Source organism: Prionailurus viverrinus, chromosome D1 (assembly GCF_022837055.1).
Source record: "Prionailurus viverrinus isolate Anna chromosome D1, UM_Priviv_1.0, whole genome shotgun sequence".
Lineage (NCBI taxonomy): Eukaryota > Metazoa > Chordata > Mammalia > Carnivora > Felidae > Prionailurus > Prionailurus viverrinus.
The window spans coordinates 69,913,431-69,936,273 of record NC_062570.1 but is presented as its reverse complement, the minus strand read 5'-3'; the positions used below and the strand labels follow the sequence as shown (position 1 = coordinate 69,936,273).

The window sequence follows — 22,843 nt, the reverse complement described above, 5'->3', positions numbered from 1 at the left end:
TCCTCAGCCAAGGCTACTGTGAGCTGGCACCTGTTTGTCACCCCTTCTCCGCACGGCAGTACCCGTGGATGTCCTGTGTGCAGGGCCTTCAGAATTCAAAAGCTAACTGCTTTATTGGGAGGGAAATGTTGCTGTTTCTTGGAGCAATTCCACAAGCCAGGGGCCTGCATGCTACGCGTACTGAAGCGTGTCGTTAACAGAGAAGTTTTGGCTTCTGCCCATCCTGAGGCTTCACGGGATATGAACAAGGTAGCAGTAAAGGACGTGATGCCGGCTGTCGCCCGTACCCCCCTTGCCCAGGTAAGGAGCCCAAAGCATTGATCTCTGAAGCAAGGGAGCCTCTGATAGAGGAAAAACACTTACAAAACAACAGTGTTGGTTGAGACGATGTATTCTACTTCCTTGGTCCAAGGGTTCATGAAACTGAACCATCGACTCCGCAGCGTGATGAAGGAACCATCTTTGATTTTAAACTTATAGCAATTAGTCGTAATCTTTTCTCTTGTCTGTAAAACTGAAAATGCAAAGAAACCATGAATGTTGTTTCCTCAGACCCATGTATTAAAGTAACCAAGTCCTAAGCGCACTCAGGCTCCATGGCATCACTCTTTAATAAGCCAAGGGAGCTGGCACTCGGAGAACAGGCTGTTTCTGAGGGTTTGATTCAGAGCCTTTCGACGGCATTTATGAATTTCTTGCTAGTTTTCAGTGTACGAAATGGAGGCTCTGGGGAATAACTGACTGCGTTATAGACCTCTGACCGGAATCGGCTACGAAGTGAACCACCAATGAGAAAAAGCCCTGTCCCAAGGGCCCGTGTTCTTTCCCCATCATCAAGCCAGAGGGCAGTACAGCATTTTTAGGACAGCAGAATCCAGGGAGGTCACTCACCTATTCACATTTTACTCTTTTACGTAACAAACAAGCATCTTTCGTGTGCCAGGCACCGGAGATAGAAGAGGAGACGGGATGGGACCCCCACCCTCAGGACAGGAATGAGACGCAGCTATGCAGAAGAAGAGGTCAGAGCCTCGAGGGAGGAAGAATCCAGCAGTGCCTGAGGAGTGGCAGGGAATGAGGAGATGTCTCTCTGCAGGCAGGGGTGAGGCGTGAAGCTGAGGAGGTGGGGCAGGGCCAGGAGAGGGAGGGTCTTGAGTGCCTGTCAAGGGTATTTGGCCTTGAGTCTAAAGGCGGGAGGTTTAAGCCAGGATGTGACGGTATGGAGCTCAATCGACTGGGGCATAAATGGGCTAACTATGAAAGATGGAAGGTGACTGGGGGCAGAAGGGAACACAGAGGCCTGCTGGATGTCTATCACAGTGGTCAGCTGGGCACAAGGGCTGAGCTCGGGTTGTGGCAGTGGAGGTGCAAAATGGGGCCTCTTTGGAAACGCGTGTCTGAGGTGAATGGACAGGATCTGGTGGACAGTGAAGGAACGGGTCAATACTGGTTCCTCTCTCAGGAGGCTAACATGGGGCTGTGCCCTAAGCCAAGAGGAAAATACAGGAGGCACTGCAGGATTTTACGGAAAAGAGAATCAGATCTGTTGGAGCCATACTAAATCTTCACAGGGTCCGTGTAAATTCTCTGGGCAAGAGATGCTTTCTAGAAATTGAACTGTCCTATGTACACAAAAGTGCTAGGCTGTCAGTGGGTTCTCTGTAAGGAGACAAATAGGGCCTGGGAACATCGGCTTCTTCTCTTCGGAGATGTTCTGGCCTGGAGATTCCTAGGCTGGCTGACATCACTGGGGGCAGAATTCTCTGGAACACTTATGTGGACTAGTGTCGAAGAAGAGGGACGCCTTAAACTTAAGGCCTTTTGTACAGCTTACCTTGCCTATGACATTCTGCGAGATGTCCTATGTCATCTTGGTGAAAATATTCATAACATGATGTGCCTAGAAGTTCTTGCGGTAAATATGCCAAAATAGCTGTTGCCCTAGAATTTTTTTTAAAGAAAAAGTTAATTCAGACAGTTAGCCTCTCTGCAGTGGATGAACCCCACTACCGCCGGTGAGAACAAGGGTCAAAGCTGGTTGGGGTTTCAGAGGGCTTACTACATGGATGTATTTTTGCTGGTGCACCCGAATCTAACCAATGCTATACAAACAGAGGGAAAGGAAGTAGCCTTTCAAAGGGGTCATCATCCCAAGAAAGGAGGCTTAGAAATGATAGTCAGATAAAAATGTGGTAGGCAATCTAAACCCCAGTGCAAATTTCCATTTTACTATCCCCCCACCTTTTTTTTTTTTTTTTTTTTTAAATCAGGATGACCAAACATTAGAAGTTATGGTGGCAGGGGCCATAAGGACCTTGAAAAGTGGTGGTGTCCTTTTCCAACATACAGTGACTATTTCTGATAGCCAGAAAAATTATCTGCCTGTGAATATTCTCAGGGAGGCAGCAGAGAGCAGTGGAAAACACGTCTGGGTTCTTAGCTCAGGTCCATTACGACTAAGCTGTGAACTGGAGGTAGCCAGTCTTCACGCTGGGCCCCAGTTCCTCACCCGTAAAAAATAAGATTGGACTACATCAGTGTGGCCAACAGAGCTTTCTGCGATGGAAATGTTCTAGATCTGTGCCATTAGCCTCATGTAGCTACTGAATACCTGAAATATGGCTACTGAGCCTGAGGAATTTTTTTTTACTTTTTTTTTTTTTTTTTGGTAACTTAAATGCAAGTTCGTTAACATACAGGGTAATACTAGTTTCTGGAGTAGAATTCAGTGATTCATCACTTACCTATAACCCCTAGCACCCATCCCAAAAGTGCCCTCCCTAATGCCCATCACCCATTTAGCCCATCCCCCCACCCAACGCCCCTTCGGCACCCCTCAGTTTGTTCTCTGTATTTAAGAGTCTCTTATGGTTTGCCTCCCTCTCCGCTTTTATCTTCTTTTTTTCCTTCCCTTCCCCTATGTTCGTCTGTCTTGTTTCTTAAATTTCACATGAGTGAAATCATAGGTATCTGTCTTTCCCCGACCTATTTCGTTTAGCGTAACACACTCTAGTGCCATCAAGCCTGAGGAATTTTTAACTTCATTTTGATGAAATTAAACCTTGAACAGCCATATGAGATCACCACAGCCAAGGACTACTCCACCAGACAGCTCAGGACTAGATAATCTTCTCCAAGCCCTACATTCCGGAATTCCAGTCACTGTAGTGGCCCGGGAACAGTCCATACATTCAGATAGCATATACCATGCCTCCTATTTCTCTTCTGGCCATGGACAAACCACTCTACTTCACCATCTCTACATGCCAAGGACATTAAAGGGAAACATCTCTGTATTTATGATGATATTCCGAGAGGTCTCAGTTTTTAGCAGAGATCCCCATCACTTCCTTCTCTCTTAGAAAGCCAGCTGATGGCCCAGTCTTCTCTGCTTCACTCAGAGCTGAAAACCTTGTACCATTCTTGTTCAAGGGTAATACACAGACTCTTACCTCTGGTCTACAAAAACAAACTTCCCGTCTATTGCGTGCCGAGACACATATTCCATAGACTTCACCCTGATTTCCCCGTTCACCGGCTGCGGAACCACGTGAGAATGTAGTCGTCCGATTGCGACCAGGCAGCTGAGATTACAGCCCTCGTTGTCTGGTTCACTGTCTTCATCCAGCCCCATCTTTGTGGGCGGCCAGCTCTTCAGATACCCTGTGCTGTGGATGGTGCAGAAGCTCTTTCGATCTGCTAGAAAGCAAAAGCCGTGGTCAGTGTCAGCACAGCGCCCTGTGTGCGGACACAGGCAGCCTTGGGTGGGCTGGGATGCCAGAAGGGAGTCAGAAAAATAAACAGAGCTTTACTCTCCGGAAGTGAGACTCTAGGGGGAGAGGACGACACAGAAATAGACAACTATCACCTGGTGTCATATATGCCGAGCAGGGCCGGTTATGCCAAGGCCGTCCCATATACCAAGGAAGAGGTATCTAAGTCTACCCGGAGAGAGGAGGCTGCTCAGGAAAACAACATAGGAGGTGGATGGATCAAGAAGGATGAGCACTGGCCAAGGGACTAGAATGTGCGGAGGCTGAGAATGTTCCAAGGCACAGAGGTGCGCCCTGTACAAGAGACAACAGAGAGCTCTGGGTGGTTCAAAGGGAAGGGGCAAAGCTGAAGCCTGTCTCCAGCTGAAGACACAACACAGATTGAAGGGCAAATTGGGGCAGATTACTGGGGTCTTAGACTATTTGCTAACAAATGTGTTTATGAGATGGGCAGTGGAGAGCTTCTAAAAGTATGTAAGTGGGGAAACAGCAAAAGCAAATCGTGCTTTGGACACCCGAGAAGCAGAACGATAGGTAAACTGGAAGAGACTAAGAACCAGGAGGAAGACAAGCATGCACCAAGAGGCGATGACCACTGGACTCTGGTTCCGCAGTGAGGATGAGGCAGGGAAGGATGTGGGAGAAGTTTCTGAGAACGGCTGAGGTTTGGTAGGAATATCAAAACGCTTGGTATGAAAGAGAATGAAGAGAACGCCAACAGTTTGGGATTGAATTAGCTGCTGGTGCTATTCGCGGAGCCAGGGAAGAGAGAATACAGGGTATGCTTTAGAGAAGAGGGAGAAAGGTTTTCACTTTGGGACACACGGAAGACGGGACACCTGTGAATTTCATCAACAAATCCTTATGGGGCGTTTCCCAAGCATCAGGTCTGTGCTAGTTACTGGGAAACTGGAAAACCAACCAGATGTGCCATCATGGAGTTTCTAGTCCAGTGGGGGAGACAGATTTCAAATAAACAACTATACCAATAAGGGCACAAGTGCAACTGCAAGAACATGCTAGAAAGAAAATCTGTAGGGTGTGACAGGAAGACGTAAGGCGGCCTGAGGGAGTGAGTGGCAGACACTGATGCACACCCCTAAAGGACCAGCTGAGCTATCGGGCTGAAAGAAAGCTGGTGGGGAGGCGGGGGGGTGGCATTCCAATCAGAGGGGTCAGTGCGGAGAGACCCTGGATAGAAAAGGGGGGTTGGCATCGAAAGGGAGTCGGCAGAGCTGAACACAGGAGTGCCGGCAGGAGTGGAGGGTGCGTGGTTGTGTTCAGGACTCTCACATTTTCTTCAAGAGCAGCAGGCAACCCTGCACAGTTTGGAGCAGGAAACTGATGGAAACACTCGCTTTACAAAGATCATTTTGGGGGCACCTGAGTGGCTCAGTCGGTTGAGCGTCTGACTCCGGCTCAGGTCGTGATCTCACGATTCGGGAGTTCAAGCCCTGCTCCAGACTCTGTGCTGACAGCTCAGGGCCTAGAGCCTGCTTTGGATCCTCTGTCTCCCTGCCCCTTCCTTGCTCACGCTCTCTCAAAAATAAAAACTTAAAATAAAATTTAAAAAAAGGTCATCTGGGGTACTGTGTGGAGAGATGGAAAGTGTAAGGAGCCTCCTTCGCTGGATGTGGGGAGAGCAGAGAGTGGCCCGGGTCTGAGTGGTACGGTAAACAGGGAGGTAGATAAACAGACTTCAGAGAACTTCTGTAGAAGGAATTCACTGTGGCAGGACTTTGTAACTGACCGGATGAAGGGAGGGAGTAAACCCAGCTGAGGGTGCCTCCCCAGCTTCCAGTACGTGCAACTAGATGATGGTGGGGCCATTTACGTCAGGGGAAGCTCATGCGGTCACTTTTACACAGATCAGGTTTGAGATGCCCTTGAGCTATCGGAGCAGGTAGATTTAAGAAGTTAATTTGTGGGTCTGGAGCTCAAACTAAAAACCTGGGCTAGAAATACAAACTTGGAAGTCACTGGCATCTAAGTGGCGCTGTGGGCTAAAGCGGCAGAGGACATTACCTATGGATCAAGTGCAGATACAAGGGTGGCTCAGGACAGAAGAGGAGCCAGTGCAGGAACTAGGAGGAGGGCCTACAATGGCAGAGGATGGGGGAGACGAGAAGAAAGGGTTCGTGGAATCCTAGGGAAGACGACACTTCAAGATGCAAGAAGAATGAAGCGTCCGCTGTGTTTCGCAACATGAAGGTCGCTGGCGAATTTAGCCAGAGTATTATGGTGGATTGGTAGGATGCCCAGGAAGCGGCTGGGATTGTGGCTCAGAGAGTTTTTTCTCAACCACGTTAGGACAAACAGAGTTTAAACCAAGGAAGCTCTCCCACGAATCTCCGTCATCGTGACACCCACCAGGGCTTTCCAATCTCCTCTGCTCCCCAATGGCCCTACACCCACAGCGGGCGGGGGTGGGGGGGATTGTGGCACGCTGGCCACCGTCCTGGGATCGGCAAGGCACTGAACCAACGCCCCGCTGAGCACTCCAGAGCAGAAAGCCAGCCTGAGCTGTATTGGGATTTTAAAGCGGTGAAATTGGTTACCTTTTTTCTTTGAGCAGGTAGAGGGGAAATCCTTGTCTTCAACCTTTACCGAAGGCCTGTTACACTTCATCCTACAGAAGAAAGAACGTCGTGCTCCAGAACATAATCGAGACGGCCCAGGGGTTATATCTGTCTTAACTGGAAGTCCAGCTGCAAATCAATACACAAAATGTGATAAACCGAGAGTAGTATTGTCTGTCAGGAGGGGGAGTGTGACCTGGAAGAAAGCCTCTTCTTTCCTGCCTCACTGTTTTAGGTGACGGGAGAGTAACATTCCTCAGGACAGTTCAGGCCTTACGAGACGCGTGGGTAAGTGCGGGTCAACTGAAGTGTTTCCAGATCCCCCAGAATGCAGCCACTGGACAAGTGGAGTTGCTCTGGGGACGAAAAGAAATCTAGCATGGGGCTCCCGTCTGGCAGGAGCTTCCGACGGAGAAGGGAAACGCAAGTTCCCCAGGGAAAGAGGAATCATGCCAGGTGACGCAGGATTAGTGCCAAATCAATGGCAGAGACGGTATGTGTTTTCCAGAGAGGGAGCTTGGGCTGGCACTGGAAGGATGGGGAAGATGTGGACACTGGAGTGGGAAAGAGGACGCAGAACGGCCTCAAATTCTCAAGCCTGGCTATATGCCAGAGGCCCCTGGGGGGTTAATCAACATAGGTTCCGGGACCCCGGTCTAGATCTGGCTACTGAACACGCGCAACGTGGCTATTCTTTAAGTGTGAATATACACAGGCGTTCAAAGACTAAACAAAATAAAAAGGCCTCATTTTGAGTAACTGGGTTAAATTTTAAATCACACGTGTGGCTTATACGTGTGGTTTGCTCATGTCTCCACTGGCCTATGCTGTTGTGCACCAACTGAACTGGACTCTGGAGGGAGGAACAGGACTACGATCCTGCCATGACCGCTGGCTAGTTGTCCCCGGAACGCGTCTGGGGAAAACGAGCGGCCGCTAGAAGAGGGGCCCTCCCCCTGGGTCTGCCCCCTCCCCCCGCACCTCCCACAGGGCCGCCCTGCCCTGTGATCACCTCCCGAATGCACACAGCCTGGCCCGCTCCCGCCCCTGCTCTGTTTCCCTCCACAGCGGGAGCTACACCTCTGTATCCATCCAGAAACGTTTGCCCTGCTCTGTTCCTCTCTTCACCTGGCACACAGTAATTCATCCTTTCAAACCCACCTCAGTCGTCACCTACTCGGGGCTGCCTGTCCTCACGCCCACACGAGAATGAATCATCTATTCCCCAGGCCTGCTTCCACGGCGGTACCTGTGCTGCAGGCTGCCGTCTACCTTCTCCTCTCCCTGACTCTATGGTAGGAGCCTTAAAGGCAAAGACCAAACGTCCTCATCTTCTTCTCCTCACGTCACTAAAAAATTTGCCAGGCCAGACAGGTAGCAGGGGCTGCGCCGAACTCTTAGGAAGACGACCGCCTTAGTGTCAAGGATGGTTTAAAGATTCCTCTGGAGGTGTCACCCTCCGGGAACGGAAGTGGAGAGTGTGGAAGCAGGAAAGTGGTCGGGCCTGACTGCGCCGACCCACAACATCGCCACACTGACACTGGGCCTGCTACGTGCCAGGAACTGCCCCGCAGGCTTTACGCACGTTCGTGTATTTAATCCTCACAACATCCCGATGAAACAGGTACTATTTTGTAGATCAGGAAGCTGAGGCACAGAGAGGTGAAGTAACTTGCTCATGGTCACACAGCTTGGGAAATGGTGGAGCCAGGAAGTGAGCCTAGCCCTGTGATTCCAGACTCCATCCTCTTAACTGCTAGAGTCTGCGCCCTCCCACGAGACTGAGACTGACAGGAGGAGAGCTACCGGGCAGGCCTCACACCGGAGGCTCAGGAGGGCTACGGGAGGGGGAAGCTAGGGGAGGATGGGAGCGGTGGTTCCACTGCTGCAAGAAGGAAGCCGGGGCGGGGCGCGCAACTGATGAGAAACAACCACTTTGGTCAAAGAATCTTCGATTTAAATGTCAAATTTTATCTTAAGAGGCTGCAGGTGCGTAACTCAGGTAAATAGAGGCGATGTTTCCGGGGGGAACAAATCGCACTGGTGTGAGCCCTTTAAACTCAGAAGCATACAGTTGCGAACTTCTAGATTCTTGGGGGGAAAACGACTCAAAATCAGAAAGAATCAAAGTAGCTGTTGTTCCTCTCGGTGAATTTGGACGCTGAGTTGTTTCTCTTTTATGTACGTGCAACAAAACCGAGACAAACACGAAGGAAGGTAGATAAGTGCATTTAGCCAGCGACCCAGATAAAGGGCAGAGGAGGGGGGCCAGAGGCCGAGACCACGGGGCACATGCTGCGGTCTGAGTGGCCCCAGGAAGCAGCCGCAGCCTCTCCTGTACTCACTTTTTGCATCTATGAGCCGCTCCCGGGGCGCCGTGTCCGAGGAGGAGAGCTGCTCCTTCACTTTGGCGATATCTTTAGGGTGCAGGTAGTCAAACAAACTCTGGCCAATCAGATCGTTCTGCGGGGAGGAAGCATGAAACCGGCAAGTCAACAGCACGTGGTGTAGAACTTCCCCAACCAGTGCCGTGCCTTTATTTTGTATTTCTAAGCGTGAGAGTTTCAAGCATTTCAAATGTGAGCACGTACACGTGTCCAATCGCTTTGCCTAGGTATAGACACAGGGAATGAGGCACCGGGAGTCTGGTTGTGATAACGCAGGAGCAGAGAAGGGCTTACTTATATTTGTAATTATATAAATAGCTCATGCTCCTCCAAGGCAGGAATCTTTCAGCGGAACTCGTTCCCCGTGATTTATTTCTGATGCCCACGAATGCCCGTGCAGGAACACAGGGCGTGGGTGCTAATTCTAAGCCTTTCCGTTCTGAAACAAGCTGTGTCAGACTATGTGCCGCGACAGCCTCGTTCTTTGTGGAGAGGATAAAAACTTCCTTCGTCACTATTCTCTGAGACCAAAAAGAGCAAGACGCTCTGGGGGACCTGAAACATTAATTTCTAATTTATGTGTTATTTTGATTCTTCAGTTACCAGCTTTCCACGCAAACACCAGCATGTGAATGAGTGGGTGAACAGACGAATGGGTGGGGGAATAAGAACTCCAGGGACAGAAGAGGTGAAAAGCGCTGCTCTAGAAACTTTCGTAAATGTTTATCTTATCTGATCCGAAGAACAAATCATAAAAGGTAGGGGTTATTACCATCATTTTCTCTTAGGGGAAGCCAAGGTTAAGCAGAACTAAAAAAGGGACACCTCATCACACACACAGTGTGGGTGGATTCCCATTTTTTTTATCCTCTGGTATTAGATTATCTGCCTTTCCTTGCTGGGCAGCCCCTCCCCCACTCCCTGCCCCCTTTAGTTACGGGATATTCATTTCATCGCAATAAAGCATAAAGGTGCTGGGGAGATCAGCGTCAAACCCGCCAGTGAGGGCAGCACGGAAAACCTAAAAGCTTTGTCTACATTTAAATTCACTTCTCGGTGAAGAAATTAAGAACTTTCTGGAAGAAGCCTTGGGCTTGGGGGTTACAATACGAGCATTTTACACGACTTGTATATTCTAATTATTCTGGAAAGGGGGGGTGACCTCTCTGGCGGCTGTGAGGCTGCCCGCCACCTACAGACCCCGGAGCAGTACCTGGCTGTAGTTGAGGATCTTGAAGACAGACTCTGAGACAAAGAGTATCTTCCCTCGGTCACATCCTACGACAAACAAAAATCCATCTGCTGCCTAATCAGGAGAAATGGATAATCAATTTATCACACTTTAGGAAACACGATCTGTAATCACTCTGATTGCAAATAAGGATTTCTTTGGTACGTAACCAAAGCACGGAACTGCGCTCATCGACCGTAAAATTCTCTCCACGGCAGACCTATCTCATCTAATGACGACAAGGGGACAGTCCAGCTGAAGTCATTTCTTCAACGCTGAATTCACTTTAAGAATTCTCCTTGGAGAATATGAAGGTCCGGCGAAGTCCTATTTTATTGCTTTAATTGTAACGGTCTGTGCAGAATCACAGACTCTAGGATTGGAAGGAAACTTTAAGATCAAAATCCCCTCTCCAACATCCTGGCCACCATCTGTCCTCAACTTGGACACTTCCACTTACAGAGCGCTGTCTCAACATTTGGGGCGGTGTGCGGTTTGTGGTTTTTATGCTGCGGGTCTGGGGAGGCACTGGGTAACTAGCATTGTTTTTACCCCACCCCCAAAGGATTCCAACGTACACAGGGTTGAGAACCGCTGCTCTCAAATATCATTCCTCCATCCAGGGCCGGGCTGCTTATATCCCGAGAGAGACAAAAAAGCAAAGCCAAAACCTCCCCCCTACATTCTTTTTACCTCTTCTTTACTTTAAATACAGGTAAAAATCTGAAGTCCCAGTGAAGGCAGGTATGGAGACAAGATGCTGTTTATTGGACTGAAGTGGATAAATACCAAAGTGTCCGAGAGCTCAGGCTCCATGGTGTACACGTGTGTGAATCCTACCCACGAGTCTGCAGCTGGACAACTACCCAGCTCCCACAGGGCTCCCCCCCCCCCACCCCGGGCTGGGGAGGCCACATACCCGCTCCTGTGCTCGCCCCTACAGTTCTGATTCAACATCTTGCTTCGTTCACTAGTCCTTGGTCTGTTCTTTGGCCAACCCTAGAGAAACTCTAGTCCCTGTTCCCTTTGGGGATGTCACTGAGTTCAAAGAACTCAGAAATGAATTCATGTGCCAGAGGCCCAATAATGGCGCATGCACCTGCGCGGAGACTCAAGCAGGAGGGGCCGAATCGCTGCGGCTGAGAACGAGGGAGGCCGCTCAGCCGGACGGGAGCTGCGGGTGGGCTTTTCCTGAGCTGGCCCTCGGTGCTGGCAGGGGACGACATCGGGGCAGGGGACGACAGTGGAGAGGAAGAGCCTGTCCCAGCCCCATCTGCTGGAAGCCCCATTCTGTCAGAAAATAAGGTATTAATAACTTTGCCTTCCCTGGCAGCCCGTCTCACACCTAGCAAGAGGAGTGCTTTGGGGCTTTTTGTTGATGAAGTGAGGTGCCACAAAAGGGGCCTGTGACATCCTGGAGGGAACGCTGGGCCTGAAGCCCTGACCTGAGCAAAGTGGGTTTCAGCACCTCCAGGTAGAGAGTGGGCTGCGGAGGCCAGCGTAGGGGAGGCTCAAAACGTTCGGGCTTTCACTTCGCCACCAGGGGAAGGAGCCGGGACCCAGGGGACAGCAGACGAGCAGACTAGGAGGAGGCCACCAGCAGGGCCGGGCCATAGGAGGACGAGGGCCGGCTCACTCTCGGGGGGAAGGACAGGGTCAGTTACAGGTGACACAGAAGTCCTGGGGGGGGTCTGCCTGGTTTTCAAAATATGGGGGGGAAGGGTGGAAGATTCGGACGTTACAAACTAATCCGGCTGACCCCTCCCTGACACGCTCTTTGCTGAAGACATCCTGAAAGCTCTTAATAAAGAAAGCAGTCGGCTGGATTTGCACTGGTAAGCAAGAGCAGAAGTCCACCTTCTGCCGCCAAACGTGTCAAACCCCAGCTGAGCGGACCCTGCCTTCTGCTGAAGCAAATTCCTGGGACCTGGGCAGGAATTCCTGGAAGGGGCAGGCGTTCTGTGGTACGTCATAGCCACGGACACGTGCCAGGGAGGGGAGCAAGGTTCCAGCGGGGAAGACAGATCAACGCTGATGCCTTTGGGCACAGAGGCACAGGAAAGGCAAGGCCAACACAAAGCATCTAGCTTAAGCAGCACTGAAATCCTTGTCTCACGCCCTGATGACGCGGGCATCGGATACGAAATTTAGAGAAGTTATTAAGCATTCGTCATTACAAAAAGAGCTAATTCATACATATTATATACATAAATATGGAAAAATATATAGATGTGTTATATACAACATGAACTTCACGTGTTTTACATATAGGCGTTCGTGTACCTATATATGTACATGTACCTATATATGTAATTTTTTTTCCTTAAAAACAGCAAATTAGGAGTATGGCAATCAGGGCCAGCCACGTTAATTCGTGGGGCCCAGTTCAGACTGGAAACGCAAGGGCGCTTGTTCAAAAACAAGGGCCTTCCAGATGCCAACAGCAGAGCGCTAAGCCAAGTCCCAGGCCACATGCGGCCGCGTAGGTTATGCACCCGTGAAGCCAGCCCCGGTGGTCTCTGCAGAGATGCTGCAGACAAGGTTTACGTCTTCATTCAGCAAGGCCCCCCTGAGAACAAGGACATCCTCATGAAGAAGGATGGACAGAGGCGGGCAGATCTGTGTCTGAGTAACCGTGCCCTGAGGGTGGTGGCCAAAGGGCCACTCCGAACTTGTGGGGACGCCCGGCCCCCGTCTAATGTGTTTACTGCTGACTTGGATTTACCTGGAATGGTGCCATGCACATAAAGCAAAGCCTCAACAGGATCTGTTGTGTTGGTGCATGAAAGACACAGAAGGCAGGCCTAGCAGATCTATTAAGGCACAAGAGGCTCCAAAGGATCACAGACAATACACTGCAATGTAGGACCATCCGATAAATAGATTTTGAGAGAAATAAAAGAGAAGTTCAAAAGAACTCAGTGCACCTATACGGGATGGAGAACACCTGGCCGAACAAGAATCTACACACGAGACGGGGAGGGACAGTAGTACAGCTTCCCAGAGCGCGGCACTCCTATGATGGCTCTTTGGCAAAGAACGCACCAGAACCACTCCACCCCAGGCCAACCAGACCAGCTGAAGTTCTGTGCCACCTCTAAAGGAAAATCTAGCCAACGAGTGTGGCTCTGCAAAGTGTGTGTGGCAAATGCTGATGGCGGGCCAATTCCTAACCCCCGTCTCTCTTGCTGGCCTCTGCCACGGAGACTGGACAAATCTAAATCCTTGGCCTGAAGCTAGGGGTGATCAGGTAACAGCTCCTGGAGAAGCTGACATCTACTATGAAGCTTTCAGGAAGGCGTATCCTTTCTCGATAGGAGGGACAGCTGGCCTGGACCCTCCCCTGCCCCTGGTTTCTGGCTAGCGGCCCCCCTGAGGAAACAAGCCGTACGCTGTGGGTCAGCAGGGCTGTCCGAGAAGACAGAAAGAACCTGATCCGTCTGCCCTCGTTGAGCCACTGCGCAAACCCCTCGTGGCCCCACCGCAGGACCAGCTACGTTTGAGAAACGCAACCCTGTTTGTTCATTAGGTCGTCTGTTCCTTGCAGCGGAAAGCTTTCCAATTCAGACAACCTAGCAGGAGGGGACGGATAGAGAACGCTGGAGTGAACACACAGACCAGATGTACAGAGGACCGGAAGGCAAAGTAGAGCCGGAAACGAGGGTGACGACGGAGAAGCCTGTATCCTAAGGCTTGGCAAACGCCTATTCAAAGAAACGGGCCCAGATGCCGTCAGGCCTTAGCAAGCAAGGCCCACCCTGGCTGTGGGGGGTTGGAGGCTGCTAGCGCTCCCAGTGAGATTTTTCTAGTTTCCTTTTTACAGTTTGCAAGAGGACGTGTTTCCGAATCCAGTTTGTTTCTCTTCAGTTTCCAAGTGGATCTCACTCTCGCCAGAGGCAGACCTAATGTTGCACGGCGCCACCTCAATGGCCTCTCTGCAGAGACGAGCAAGATGAAGCAATCGCTTCAGTCAAGAGGGGAAAGCCTCACCTCCCCCATTTCTTCTTCTCCTCGAGCAGAGGAGTCTCTGGAAGCCCTGTTGCTTTGATGGGATGCTGCTGTAAAGATGTACGCGGAAGCTTTGTGCTAGCGGTTAAGTGAGAAGGGAAATTCTCCGTTGTTATCAGTCTCCGCCCCTTTCTAAAACCTTCACTCAGGAATGGGATGCTTAACCACCCATTTTTAACAAAACCCTGCCTCCTCTGAGGCACAGGTAGCCCGGGCCTTCAAGCTTTTTCAAGCATCGGTAGAAGGGGAGGAGAAAGACCCCAGGGAAGGAATGTGAAGACCGTCCAGACAGACAGACAGAGGCGGAGACGAAGTGGGCCTCCAAAGGTGTTTAGACATCAAATTCCCACACGTGGGTACCTCACTCAGAAATGTGTCAAAGTGTGGACACAACCATCGCCTCACTGCAACATACCCTGAGAATGAGGTGTTTCAATTCATCGTCTGACAGAAAAGTTGGTTTGTAGTTCGCTTCTGTGTATGGATTGGTGGCACCTGAGGGAGGGGAAAAAAAAAAAAAGAAAAAGAAAGAGAAAGAGTTGGTACCCTTTCTACTCAGGTGATGTCTCGTTCCACGTCACTGCCTCCAACCTTCCGGATGTGGCCAAGTCCCTACCACCCGGGACTGCAATCTTCTCTTCTTTCTCCTCAACAGACACAGGGGGCTAGAGGAGGCTTCAGACAGAACCCACCGTGGCCCACGGGGGACCTGACGAGTTTGCTCTGGTCACTGTACGGGAGCGAGCCAAGAGGTAACAGACGGAAGTAAAAATCTGTTTCCACGAGAGAAGGCAGCTCTGGAAACCAACCCGCAGAGGCTCCCGGAAGGGTCCCCTCCTCCCAGGATCTACATTACACGGGTTGTCTAGCAGTCCCTCAAATCCACGCTCCCAGCCTGCCTGGGAAATCATCCAGTCTGCCAGGCCCTGACTAAGTGAATACATTGTAGAAGGCATCTAGTGGGAGTTCTTCATCAGGGGGAGGCAACAGAGCTTGGCACTCCTTCCGTGAGCCACGCTGGCTCCTCTAGCACGGAAAGGGGACATTTAAAAGGCCGTCAGTCTGGCATCTTACAGAACAAGGCCAGCAGCGAAGGACCTGGAATCTGCAGAATGGTTAGAACAGCGAAGCAATAAAATGGAAAAGATCCGTAACCATTCAAAGTACCGTAGTGAAGGAGGGAGACAGGACGGGTCTGGGATTTTCAGATCAACCAACAAGGCACATACGGAGCCGCATCCCTGTTCTTTACGGTAACTCGACGTTTGTCACTCGTTTCCTTCCGCTTTAATAAGACTTAGCTTCTAGTAATCGAATCTCTATCATCTTCACTAATAGGAAGCTTTAGATGCCATTCTCACAGCACAGGACATAACATGGCCATGTCTGGGTAACACTCAGAAGTCAGACAAAACCGACCACTTCTTATTCCTGGTGGCTTTGTGGAAACATAAAGACTCAAGTCTTTTACCACGCAGGTCACAGGTCTGACTAAGCACCCGCTTTCAAATTTCCTCGGACGGTGGTCCAAGACTGGCTATGGAAAATGCCAGGAACAGCATTCGCTGAAGTTGCCCGATACACCGCAGATTCCTCCTGTGGTTTGGGTAAGTCACTTCCACGTTTCTGCCTGTTTTCTCACCCGCCCCACATTCAGAGAAGAAGGAAAATTCTGCCTCCCTCACAAAGAGTCTATCTGGCTTGGGAAAATTCCAGGAACATGAAAATATCATCAGTGTTCATCCCTGACAGTAAAATGCAGCAAGAACCATCGACCAGTGACTCACTCTTTAGAGGAGCCATGAATTCTCCTCTTCAAAACGGAAACGGACTTTTCTGTGTCACACTGTATGGGTGGGGTCCAGGCACACACATATGCCAAATGGACATCAGCAGTGTCCTCTTTGACGTGCGTGTAGCCTGATTGTCATGTACACATGCAGACACGTGCACAGAGCACAGCCTCTACCCGTCACGTCTATTGCTGGAAATTACACGCCTGTTACTCAAGGCTACACATTGGCCAGCGACTGACAGTGCCTTGGGGACTCGGGAACATCCTAGGCCAGGCTGCTAAAGTTTCTGGGCAAAGGCATGAAGAATAAAGCCCCGGGTCTCACCTCGTAATGTTTTCATGTGCTGAACAGCCATCCTTAGCACAGTGAGCTTATCTAATTTCCTGGACATGGCATTGCACGTAGGTACCAAAGACGCCAATTCGTCAATAAAACTGTTCATTTTGTCCCGACGCCGCTTTTCAATCTGGCTGTGAGCTTCCCTGAACAACAACAGGAAAAATGATTTCTATAAAACGAAAATGAGCCTCACGGAAGCGATGACAAAGATAAGTTAGAACTGCTTTCGACATTCGCCGGACTGGCGCACCTTTAGAATTTGTACAGTGTTTTGAACTAGACTTTTCTACTGAAGTCACCAGAAAAGTGGCTTCACTGCCAGGTCAGTATGACTATTTTTTATGCTTAGCTCCTATTCAGAGACATAGAGAAATGTCTTCTCAGAGTTGACTGTACTGCTCATTTCTCATTTCTTTTCCTCTTAGTCTCTGTCAAGTTGGATTTTAAGACGGGTGTCGAAGGAAAGCGAAGGGAGGTGGGGCGGGGGTGCAAAGAGCAAAGCCTCCAGCACAGCCACTGGGGGGATCCTGTGGTCCCTGGGTGATCTCTGGGGTCTGTGAAGACCCCACCGTGTGACCTGTCAGAGACTCAGTGACCGAGTCACCAGGTAACGGACGCTGCCATCTTTGGACCGACGATGACCCCACCAAGATACAGCAGATGCCACATCTGTCCCAGGAGCTTCCTCTGAAGGCTGTCACACTCCCACCTCCCGGGAGTTGCTGCCTGCTGAGGCAGGAGGGCACATTCACGGGCACACATGCCTTCCCTGACTGGCTTACCCCTGCCGTTTGGGACTGTCCCCCGTGGCGGCACGTCAGCAGTGGAAATAGAGTTCGCTGCCAGAGCAACAGGGCCACCAAGCAGGACCTCCCACCAAGGCTGGGCTGAGAGGGGAGAGCTACCAGTCTCGGGTGAGTGCAATTCTGCAGCTCCGATTCTGTGTCATGACACAGCCTCGGATGGCCCCGGGGCTACTGCAGGAGAGCGGAGGGCCCACACGGATGGGGTCAGCGAGCATGGCTAACGGCACAAAGGACCGAATTAGAGAACCTCCTCTAACGAGGGAGCAGGCAGCCCCCACGCCTGGCCTTGCGGTGCAACACGGGCTGCTTCGCGGGGCAAGGCCCAAGAGCAGAGTCACTGGGCCCGGTCTCTTTGGGAGGGCCCGCCGGTCAGCAAGGGGCAACCCGCTGAAGACGGTGGAGGACAAGCTTCAGCCTTAATGGACTTCCTGCTACTTCCCAAGTCCCCTTCACGTGAAACGCACTTCGAGAGCCAGGAGTGCAGTATGGAGAGGGCGAGGGGCAGGCAGTCACATCAAGCCAAGGCCCCCACCCCCTTCCGCATCTCCTAAAGGATGCTTAGACGGACAGGGACCAGACACAGAGCCGCCTCGGCGGTCCTCAGAGGGCCCAGAACCAGGACAGTTTACAGGGAGAAAGAGGGTCCATGCTTACGTTGTTTTGGGTTTTGTTTTTAAATACTTTTTGGTTTTTAAGTTTATTTTTATTTATTTTGAGAGAGAGATAGCAAGCAGGGGAGGGGCAGAGAGAGGAGGAGACAAAATCCCAAGGAGGCTCTGCACCGATATGGGGCTTGAACCCACAAACCAGGAGATCGTGACCTGAGCTGAAATCAGGAGCCAGATGCTTAACCGACTGAACCACCCAGGTGCCCCTACCTTGCATTTTTGATCCTTCCTTGGTGCTCTGTATATTCTAACCTGGAGGTGGGGGAAGAAAAAACAAAAGATAAAACACAATCCCTGGGAGACTAATGGCAAAGTTATACAGCTCTGTTTACTTCCCAGTTGAATTCATTTCCCTGCTTAATCCTGCTCATCTCTCTCAACACACGAGGGCTCTTGGCTGTTAGCCACTCTGGGGGCTGCGGAGACCATCTTGAGCTCCCAGGCTCAGAGGCTCCCAACTTATCCCCAGTCGAGGACATGGGTGAAACCCACACCAACTAACACAACATGTAATTATATAAAGAAAATGGCTATAAAGGATGAAGTTCATGACTAGGTTCATGGTACCTTCCGTGAGGGTCATCTTTGTCCGTGTCCATGGTTTCTCTGAAAAAATGAGAGAACATAACTATTTGTTAACAAAGACATACAAAACTGTTTCTTACAATATAGAAGGCTCTCATTTATCCAGAAACTAATCAGAAAGCTCAAATAGCCAGTGTTGACTATCGACTTAGAGTCCAACAAAGACAACTTGAATCTCCTACACAAGGACCGCTTCTCCAGAGTATCAAGCAAAAGCTAGGTGTCGTCTCCGAAGAGTTTGCATGTTAACATCTTTTACAACATATTTTGAACATCGGGAATACACAGCATTATGGAAGTTCTTAATCAGAGTATCCAAATAACTATACTACCTCATTCCCCTCATCGTTCTGGATAAATGGAGTTCGTTCATTTGCAAAACATACCAAGCCTCAAATATACGTGTGCATACATATATATTTGGGGGTGGTGGTGAGGTGAAGAGGGGGAAACCAAAGTACCCACAAAGAAGCACTGAGCAGAGCCCTCAGGCAGCTTTTCAAAGGCACTGCTACCCAATGTTCTGGTTCTCAGCAAGGTGGGGAACCCCCAGGTCCGAGGAGCTGGGATATAGGGCAGGAGTGGGGCTGAGGGTCCTGGGTCACCAGCAGGGATCTACCTCCCTTTCAGAGACTCCAGAGATCCAAGTTTCAGGGCACCTTGTGGTTCGGTAGAAAACAGATGGAAATCCTCCAGGGAAGGAGTTCCAAATCCTCCTGGGGTGAGCTCACACCCTTCTCCAGCCCCTAAGTTTACCAGGAGGGCACTGACGAACACCTGAGCTTCTCTTTTTCTTGTATCCTATTAAGAACAGAGGGATGTGGCCCTTCAAACAATGTAGTCTCAAGGGCAAAAACAACTTTCCCAGGGGCACTGAATCACACTGTGGGCATTCTAGAACAGTGGTCCAACCAGGAGCCCTTGATTTCCTCATGGGCAGGGAGTTTCTGTAGCTAGTCCTAAAGCTCAGAAGCAATCATTCAGGCCACAGAGGAAAACAAAAACCCCCCTCCCTTTTTGTCTAGACTCATGTGTGGTCATGGAGGCCCAGATGATCATCCCAGGTGAAGAGAGCTCCGCCTGACCGATCAGACTTTAGCACATTCAAATTAGAGGGAAAGGGATCATGGGTGCCTAATGGGGTCTCCATGAATCATCGAAGATTTGCAAACAGGGTGCATGAGAGAAACCTGGAGGTCTCGGGTGGGGACAAGGTTGGAAACCACAGGTTGAGAGAGCAGAAGTCTTAGAAGGCACCAGTGACTCTATCAGCACTTGCCTAAGACAAGTGGTCCCTGGAGAGCGTCTCCTGGCCTCCCTGCTGGGAGTGACTACACCCTCTCCGTACTCACACCCACTCTCCATCCCCTGGGCGGTTGCTTGCTCAGTCATCTGGGGTCACTTACATATTAATCATAGCACCTCCTAGTGGGCATCTGACCTTCAGCCACTGTGCTCCCCAAATTCGACCTGTGAACTTCAGCAGAAAGGACATCTGCTGTAGGGGAGACACCTCCTTGGAGATTTTCCCTCATTAAACAAAAGAAAACCTCTTAAGTGGACATTTGGATGAGATTCCACGCAGTTGCCTCAACCAAACAAAACGTGCCTTTGAGTGTTCTACGCAGCACCCTACTGCCTGGGGGTTTGTACAGATAGAGAAGAGTCGACTGGAAGTGTGCAAATTTACTTACTCAAAAGAAAAGTCATCAAGTCTAAAAAGAAACAAAAATACTATTTAATATAACAGGTACATACTAATTTAAGTAATGTTTCAGGACAGTATCAGTGTTCCTACAGTGTTTTGGGAGAGGACCTGTACTTATCCCTTCTACAAACACAATGAAGCGGCTGAGGTCTTCCTCCGAGAGAGGCCCTCTGGCAAAGTTCTCTTTGAAATCACCGAGATTACACCCATAGGCTTAGCCAGCTTGCTCAAAGGAGCCAAGGATGACGAAGGAAGGGGTACAAGACCTAACTCGGGTTTAAGGTTCTTTCTTTTCCCTCGACGTGGAACAGTGTGGGGACAGGAGGGGGTTCGTAAGTGCCTCAGCAGTGCTGGAGGCTGCCTCCTGCTGACAATCCACGGGGAAGAGAAAGAAAGAAAGAAAAAAAAAAAGCCACTCGTGCGGCCACCTAGATAGACTTGGCTCTTTCATTTCCATCCCTTTGCACCAAGAGGACCCCTTCTTCCGGGAGGAATGGTAGATGGCCCCTCGATGTTCCGGGAACGGACACCAGGTTTGGCCAGAGGAACATGAACCCTGAAGGGCTTACTGGTAGTCGGTGGAGCTGCCTTTCCGCTTGCGGTTGCAATCCGTGCCGCCGGGGCCCAGGGGGCTGGAGAGGAGGTCGGTGGTGCCCGGGGACATGAAGTCACTGATTGTTGAAGAAATGTCCATTCTCTGGTCGGCCATTGGAGGTCGGGACCTAGCACAAGGAGGCACAAAGGCGCGTTTGTTGCCACGTGCTCTTCTCACGCGGTGGCGGGCCAGGGTGGTCTGGTGGAGGGCCGGGTACTTGTGTATTGCACTAACACCGCTGCCACCCAGCCAGCTGGAACAGGGACGTGGCAGAAAGGAAAGAGCGTCGTTCAGACTTCACGAGTTACGGCCGAGCATTTAGGTTCACCTGCTCGCGGTTCTGGTGAGGACACAAAGCTCAGAGAAACCGGGTGGCTTCTCCCGTGCTACGGCAGAACCCAACACGCTAGGAGTTGTCGCCCAGCGCTCCCACCTCGGAGGGGACCTGCTATTCCCTGACGGTTCGATTTTCTTCCAATCCATAAAGCAAACAGGATTCCCTAGTTATCTTTGTGTTTTTGTTACAACTTTTGAAAAAGTGAGGGGAAAGCAGAAAATATCCTTTCTCAGACTTGAAGTCTCTCTTGGGAGCCAGGAAAATATGGTCCCTCCCTATCACCGGGCCAGGCAAAAATCTGTCCCGTCTTTCCCGGCTGTCCGTGGTACCCCACATCCCCTGCAAGGAAAAGCTGCATGAGGACACAGAGACCTTGTAGAAAACTTTGCAAAACGCCTTGAGAAGTCACATTTCAAAAGCGTGGAGTCAGCCGGCCCAGCGGAGAGGCTGACAAGTACCTTGCGAGGGACTCCAAGTCCAAGCCGAGTTGAGAGGGCCGCGCACTGCCCGCGGACGGGCCGAGCTCCACACCACGTGACCCGGGCGCTCACTCCCTCTCCCTGGGCTCAAGTTGCTTCATCTGCAAAGCAAGAGGGGAGACTGTGAGGCCGTTTCCAAGACGACGGTCATGGCCACAGATTAGTGCACCAGGGTGAGGAGTGGGCCAGCTTTTCACTTGCGGGGCCACTGCTGGAGGGAACATCTTTGTGCTCTATCCCCAGGCAGCTGAGCTATGATCTCTTAGGACAAATGTCTAAAAGCATGACAGAAGGGACCGCACATAGTATGTCAGGGTACATTCTGGAACACCGTGCTTCAGCAGAGCTCCAGTAATTTATATCCCCAACAAGAGTGCCTGTCAATCTGAAGAAAAAGAACAAATCCCCATTGGTTTTTACTTGCATTTTTAAATGATTACGGATGGTGTCCCTATGTTTATAGGCATTTCTCTGGTTTCCTTTGTGCCCACTCATGTCCTGCTTTTCTACCGTATTTTCTTCAGTACGGACGGGCCTCCTAACTCATGTTCACCTGGACACCTGAACCTGCTGGAAGGAAAGCACACAATGAACTAGCTGCCCTCACTTTCAATCCACGACCTCTCACCACTGACGCCAGTGCTGCCGGTGGCCCTGGAATCCCCTGCTCCGCTCCTTGGGAACATCACACCTGCTCTTTTGTCCCCATCCGTACTCTCAGCTGATACTTTCTGCTCTACTTCACTGAGAAAAGTGAGCACATCTACGGCCCACCTACAAGCTGCTGCTTAGGACCCTCTGCCCCCGAGGGGTGGGGCCTCCATCCTCTCTCACTACTGAAGACCAGCACTCTCGAAGTCTCCCCCTGCCTCCGACCCTGCACCATCCACTTTCCCCCCTCTACTGGATCACTCTCCTTTGGATAAAAACACACAACAACTCTCCTCTTGAGGAAAAAACAAACGCTTTGTTGAACTCTACGCCCTTCTAGTCCCTACCTCATTTCTCCATTTCCAATTCCTTTCCTTTTACTTGCTATAAGCCAACTCAAATTGGGCTTTTGTACCCATCATTCCAATAAGACAGCCCCCGTTAGGTTCCCCAGTGACCTCCTCGTTGCTAAATCCAGTGGCTGGTCCTACATTCCCTCCCTAAGTGCCCCATCCCAACACCTGCTGGAGCTGATCTGGCCCTCCTCATTGGCTCTCGGCTTTGGGGAGGCCACCTTCTCATTGTCCCCTTCCGCTTCACTGGGGCACCTGTCCCCTGATGGGATCTTTTGTTGGTCCCTCCTCCTCTCTCACCCCTACATTGAGGTCCTGCGGATGTCATCACACTTCCTGTGTTTATACCCACTCCCTAAGAGGTCTGTGTACTTTCACTGCTTTAAATATGATCCACGCTAGGAGAACTCCCAAAAATATACCTCCAAGCCTGGACACCTCCTGAATTCCAAAGTTATACGACTGTTTCCCGGATGTCTCCCTTTGAATAGACCACAGAGACCTCAAACTCAAGTATCCAAACCAAACCCCTGGTCCTCCCCAAGCCA

The 22,843-nt window shown here is 50.6% G+C and overlaps 1 protein-coding gene across 21 annotated transcripts in view; it reads right to left on the bottom strand.

Annotated features, from left to right (window-relative positions):
* BMAL1 (basic helix-loop-helix ARNT like 1) overlaps window positions 1-22,843 on the bottom strand; it is a 99,644-nt gene that overhangs the window by 9,962 nt on the left and 66,839 nt on the right. For 9 of the 21 annotated variants that reach the window (XM_047876900.1, XM_047876901.1, XM_047876903.1 and 6 more), the window contains 13 exons: window positions 21,271-21,392; window positions 20,450-20,602; window positions 19,867-19,887; window positions 18,155-18,193; window positions 17,798-17,839; window positions 16,099-16,256; window positions 14,394-14,473; window positions 9,953-10,045; window positions 8,698-8,815; window positions 6,332-6,481; window positions 3,453-3,699; window positions 1,835-1,941; window positions 364-514 (listed from right to left, as the gene is read on the bottom strand). In XM_047876900.1, coding sequence (XP_047732856.1) covers window positions 364-514; window positions 1,835-1,941; window positions 3,453-3,699; window positions 6,332-6,481; window positions 8,698-8,815; window positions 9,953-10,045; window positions 14,394-14,473; window positions 16,099-16,256; window positions 17,798-17,839; window positions 18,155-18,193; window positions 19,867-19,887; window positions 20,450-20,589 — 1,346 coding nt within the window. In that variant the 5' untranslated portion in view covers window positions 20,590-20,602; window positions 21,271-21,392. Of the gene's footprint in view, window positions 1-363; window positions 515-1,834; window positions 1,942-3,452; window positions 3,700-6,331; window positions 6,482-8,697; window positions 8,816-9,952; window positions 10,046-14,393; window positions 14,474-16,098; window positions 16,257-17,797; window positions 17,840-18,154; window positions 18,194-18,831; window positions 18,974-19,578; window positions 19,683-19,866; window positions 19,888-20,449; window positions 20,603-21,270; window positions 21,393-22,843 lie in introns of those variants that run through there. The other 12 variants (XM_047876908.1, XM_047876911.1, XM_047876912.1 and 9 more) reach the window with 8 other exon arrangements.